At 39.6% G+C, this 6000-nt stretch overlaps 1 protein-coding gene across 1 annotated transcript in view; it reads right to left on the bottom strand.

Moving 5' to 3' along the window:
* Positions 1-1780: 1780 nt before the first annotated feature.
* The window catches only part of LOC140195030 (exostosin-1-like), a 151129-nt gene continuing 146909 nt past the window's right edge, over positions 1781-6000 (bottom strand). Inside the window, exon 11 of the mRNA XM_072252615.1 lies at positions 1781-5040. Coding sequence (XP_072108716.1) covers positions 4855-5040 — 186 coding nt within the window. The 3' untranslated portion in view covers positions 1781-4854. The remainder of the gene's footprint in view (positions 5041-6000) is intronic.

Here is a 6000-nt window from a genome sequence, read left to right as displayed (position 1 = left end):
AGTCCTGGGGAAGTGGCAGCTGCTCAGCGAGTTGACCCGGGCATAGGTACCAATTGGTCAGTGGTCGAAAGGGAGACATGGCCCAAGCGGAGAAGACGAAACACACTGCAGTGCCTCCATTACTGAGAGAATGGCCCAGATTGGAATTGAGGAACCAGATTCTATACCCGGTCACGTCACCTCCAGATCATCCTCAGCGTTCCCAGCTGGTTCTGCCTGAGAAGTATTGAAGGATTGTGTTGAAGTCACTTCATGATGATTCTGGACATTTGGGGGTTGAAAAGACCTATGGATTGCTCAGAGATCGGTTTTACTGGCCCCAAATAAAGCCAGAGGTCGAAGAATACTGCAAGTCATGCATTCGATGCAAGACACTGCCCACGAGGGCAGCTCTGTTGTCCCACTTACAGAGTGAGGGGCCCCTTGACTTAGTGTGTATTGATTTCCTGTCAATAGAGCCAGATGCCAGCAACATGGCAAATGTCTTAGTCATCACAGATGTGCGCCAGGTATGCACAAGCTTTCCCTACCAAGGATCAGAAGGTGGCCAAGGTGTTATGGGAGAAATATTTCATTTATTATGGCCTCCCTAGGTGGATACATAGTGATCAGGGATGGGACAGGCTCATACATGAGTTACTGAGCATGCTCAGAGTCAAGAAGTTGAGGACCACACCCTATCGTCTGCAGGGTGATCCCCAGCCCAAGTGGTTTAATCAGACCTTGCTAGACATGCTCAGAACCTTGGAAATCAGCAAGAACAAGAAGTGGATTTGTAACAGAACGACACATCATGCAGTATCCACCCAAACAGGAGGTTTTGCACCTCAATCTCACACATTTGGTGGGGCCAGAGATAAGCCTTCCCTAGCCTTCTACAGCTGACAAGCTGAGTGTTACACACACAAGACCAAGGAGGATAATAAACTCAAGTGTGGCCCTATCACAAAAGGTTTCCAAGATGATAAATAAGAAGGTGCACCAATCTTTTTAAAAATATGTTGGCCTTCTCAGTTCCACTTTACAAAACTTGCTGAGTCTTGTGGTACGTGCAAGTTTTGACACAACTATGTAAATATAGAAGACTCAAATTTATTGGCTGAGATTGTAGTTTCTGAGGAATTTACCTGAAATTTAGTAAGTATTTCAGTAAAAATCTGCTTTGACACTAAAGGTGCTGAAAGCCCAAGGAAGAAACACATTAGTTACGTTTGTTCGTTATGTGCTGTGTCGAATGACATGGGTGATCACGGTCTTTCCATGACAATGTTTGTTCTTGGCAAATTTTTCTACAGAAGTGGTTTGCCATTGCCTTCTTCTGGGCAGAGTCTTTACAAGATGGGTGACCTCAGCCATTATCAATACTCTTCAAACATTATCTGCCTGCTGTCACTGGTTGCATAACTAGGACTTGTGATATGCACCGGCTGCTCACATGACTCTGACTGGGGGACTAAGCTGATGATACACCTTGCCCAAGGGTGGCGTGCAGGCTAGTGGAGGGAAGGAGCACCTTACCTCACTTTTAGTAGAGACATATCTCCAACCTACCACCCAATAATCAAATCTGTAGACTGTCGTTAGTTACAGTGCACAGATTCGATTATAGATGAACTACACACTGTAAAGGTAGTAGGCAATTACTCAAGTCAAATATGACGTTCTCCTAAGGGGTTGTCTATTCCTGGGTCCTCAGATGGCTGTAGAGGCCACTGTAAAGGTAATAAGTACAAGATGAAACTCTTAACAACAAACAAGAAAATTAAAATGGAAGTCAGAGTATTATCAAATATCATTTATTTTTAACAAAAAATCTTACAAAATTTCAATTTATCTTCTAAGTTTTGTAATTATTTATGTCTATAAAATGAACCAACATAATACTAATTACAGAGCTGGAAACATAGGGCATGATGGGGTTTAAGGGGTAATGGAATATTTCAAGTGTGGTGCAAACTTATTATCAATAGGAAAAATTAATAAAACAAAGTAAAATGCAGCTCTAGAGCCTGTACCCTCGAGACTGTAAAGAAAACTCCCCAGGAATGTCAGTAAAACATCTAATAATTATTCCAGTGCTCCTAAAGCAAAAAAGGCATGTTAGGGAAGATGAATTAAACATACAACATTCAGATTCTCCCTAATGCAACCATTTCTGCCTCCAGGTAAGACTTGAAAAGATGGCAGTATTGGACCAAAGGTTTACAAAAGCTTTTTGCCTGGCCTGTATTTCAAAGATCTTTCACATAACCGGAGTGCCTCCAGAGAGGTACAGTTTCAGCTTTCTGTGCGCATTCTTTAATGCTTCATGCTCAAACCTGAACCTTAGTCTGCATTTCACTAAGCTAAATGCAATCATTTAAAAGAAAAATCCACGGCCCACCATCTGAACTTAAAACGTAGCTCTTCCCCAATGACTGTGGGGAAGCCATTTATCCGTTCAGATTTTAAATAGTACTTTAAAGGTGGGGTGCATATAAAAACAAATCCCATGGCACTTATTTTCTCTCACTCAAAAGCTACTAAAGCAGATTATCTTTTCATTAACAGAAAGCTGTATTTGAAAGCCAGCAGTGTGCAAATGGATTACATTTTAAAAGTACTTCAAAAGCACTGTAGGACATCCTTAAAGTGATGGAAAAAAACCCTATATAAACAAGTATTTTGCTGTAATTGAATATTTTTGAGGAACTATTTATTCCAAGCTGACCAGGTATTCTGATCAATATTCACTTCTTGAAACCAGTAGTGTAACTAAGATATTTAAAGTTAAGTTTTGAGTAATTTAGACTACAGCTTTTAAATAAAAATTAGGTTTCAGCACTATTTTTAAAAGAAAATTATTTATTTTCTGGAATTTCTTGAATGGTATATTATTTTATACCATCACTCATGCAATTGAACAGAATGTTTAAATTTAAAAGTTTGATCATCAAAAAGGTAACAAGTACATCGATCCTGGGGCTCAACATCTAAAGCTGCTTTCTTTATACTTTAATAATCCAATTTAACAGATCAAGCAACTTTACCCTCTGCTGTTTACAAATTTTATTATTGCAGTAACCCCTTTAGCTAGCACCTCGCTTCTATATCAGTTCCAAACATGTAACAAAAATAACATTGTTAATTCGAAACCTATAACATGGATTGTGAAGAGAAGACTGCAGGCTGCAGAGGCTCTAGAGTGGCAGCAGTTCAGCCGGTGAACTTGTTTCACTAGAACCACTGTGACATTACAGCAGAGTACACTGGTACATTTAGATGAAAGAAATGGCAGTAAGTGTGCAAATGCTCAAGGTACAAAAACAAAACACTAACGGAAGCAGCAGAAATGTAGTGATCCATTCTACGATATGTTCAATGGTACAAACACATTTTGCAAATTGCTCTAAAAGGTACAATTAAATTAACAAAAGCATCTGCACGTCAAATGGACAAGTCTTTGGTGATACTATCTATACAAAGGCTATCTTTGATGGAGCTACAGTGTTATGCAAGCTAATCAAAATATATGGCTTTGTATTCTTTCTACTCACTTGTAGGTTTAATCCCATTAATTGTGTGTAATCATGTCATTCCAACCAGTTGGGAATTCTTTTTAATATATAAAGCAATGATACACTACGAAAAACATTGGAAATATGTTAGAAAACCTCAGAAATGTACATCTTATACAAAATAATTTGTTTTGCTTTACAGTTATCCATCTACTTATTCCCACATTGCTTTGTCAGTTTGGAACCATACACTATACACAATTGTCAAAATAAATATACAAGATTACGTACATTATAACAAGGCCCATTTTCACACCCTTAATCATGAAGTGACAATGTTGATTGGAGATTCAGCACACAAGATGAACTGGGGTTTCTATTGAAAATAAGTGAATTACATATAAAAAACTAGGTTGAACCATTATTAACCAAAATAAAGTGATTAAAAGGCCACACGCTCAACACTCCTTCAAGTCTTCAGACATTCAAGTACCTGTGAGCAAAGGCTAACATAGCCTTGCCAATTTAAAAAATAGAACTTTATATAGAAACAAGGGGTTACCCCTTGTCTGAGCACCATACGTGCCATTCGCTTTAAAACACGCAAAGCCAATGTTTTAATTCCATAGGTCAGCCCACTGACCTTGTAAAAGCCATACAGCAGGTCACCTGTAAGGCATGTTAACATGCAGGCAATCAGCAATCTGTATTTTGTGTGGCAGACCACCCTGAACTGCTGAGGACGCTGCTCCCTCCTACACAGTAACGGTTATCCTGTAGTGGACAGTGTATTATGCATATTTTTTATTTTGAAATAAATTCCTTTGCATGCTAATAGTTAACATGGCAGTTATTATTGGTGAAACCGAATTACATGCTCTTTTGTCATGAATGCCCTGATGCCAATTCCTATACAAGCCTGATGGCCAGCCATTCTAAACACTGTTCACTTTTCCTAATACATACTTGGCTTAAGTGGTATTTAGTCGGCCTTCAGTTGTGTCCAGGCCAAAATTTAAGACACTCTATTCTGAACAATTGAATAATGTTTCACTTTGTTCTTCACAGTGCTAATGAGTAATCAATCTTCATTCGAAGTTCATGGTTCTTTTGATATTCCTTGTGACAGGATATCGATCCAGTCTCTCAGATTGATAAAGTGATAAACACAAGGTTAAATTCTAACTGTCACACTGATCATAGTCAATAAGCCGATTCCAGCTGTTTGCGAGCCTGAAGAATACGTCGGGTACATCGAAGGGTAACAGCCAAGAGTTACCTTGTGCAGATTGCTACCTGTTGAGCCGAAGATGGCTTTATTCACAACACAGTCCAATAATCAACGGCTTTGTGCTTCTTAGAGTCGCTCAATGTCCCGATACTTCTTTCTCAATATGGACACCTGATCTTTGAAGAGAACTGGATCTAGCCTCATCTGGGAGTGGATCAAAGGCATGAATCCGAACCAACTTGCAAAAGTATTCATGCACGTTTGTCGTTGAGCAAAGTGGTCTGGATCAGCCCATCTGGAAGCTCTGGATGACTGAAAAATAACATTTATCCCTGATTAATATGAGTATACCAGAACTCAGATTAAAACAATACACAGTATATAATCCTGATAAAACGATAAGGAATACTGGGGGGAAAATAAAGATTAGCTTTATTTGTCACATGTATATCAAAATATAGTGAAATGTGTCAATGGTGCCAATGACAATCTGAGGATCGTGCCTAGGGCAGTCCGCATCACTACACTTCTGGCACCAACGTAGCATGCCCAAGCTAAGCCTAACCCATAGGTCTTTGGAATATGGGGGGAAACCGAAGCACCTGGAGGCGATCTATGTGGTTACTGGGAGGACATCCAAACTTTTTACAGGGATTGGTGGGAATCAAACCCCAATCAGTGATCGCGGGTGCTGTAAAGTGTTGTGCTAAACACTGTGCTACTGTGTTGTCAGACTAGTGGCTCAGTTACGTCTGATAGAAGAAATGAATGCTTTAGGAATAAGTCTAATTGTTAGCCCATTTTTTAACATATTACTGCTTGATTCACAGTTCCTTCCCTTCTAGAACTAGTACACTTGAAAGTATGCTGTTCCTTCTTTGACAGAGTGTGCATGTCTAGCTTCTCACCTCAATGGGCTGAACTCAGGTTTCCTGACAGAGAATCTGTTTCTTAGAAGTCTTGTTATCCTCTCAACTTGGACCACCAGTTATTTCTCATCTTAGTGGTGCCTGATATTACATCATTCAAAGCCAACAAGAGATTCCATAGGCAATTTGATATTTATAATCTCCACATTCATCAAAGCCTTTATTTTCTCTGGACTATCGTGGTGCTTGATACGTAGATGTCCGACTACAAGTTTCTTCCAATTAAATTAGGGTGGCACGGTAGCGTAGTGGTTAGCACAACACTTTATAGTCCAGGCAACCTGGGTTCAATTCCTGCTGTTGCCAGTAAGGAGCTTGTACGTAAACCCAGTGACCACGTGGG

The sequence above is a fragment of the Mobula birostris genome, chromosome 1 (assembly GCF_030028105.1).
Source record: "Mobula birostris isolate sMobBir1 chromosome 1, sMobBir1.hap1, whole genome shotgun sequence".
NCBI lineage: Eukaryota > Metazoa > Chordata > Chondrichthyes > Myliobatiformes > Myliobatidae > Mobula > Mobula birostris.
This window is presented reverse-complemented; position numbering and strand designations above follow the sequence as displayed.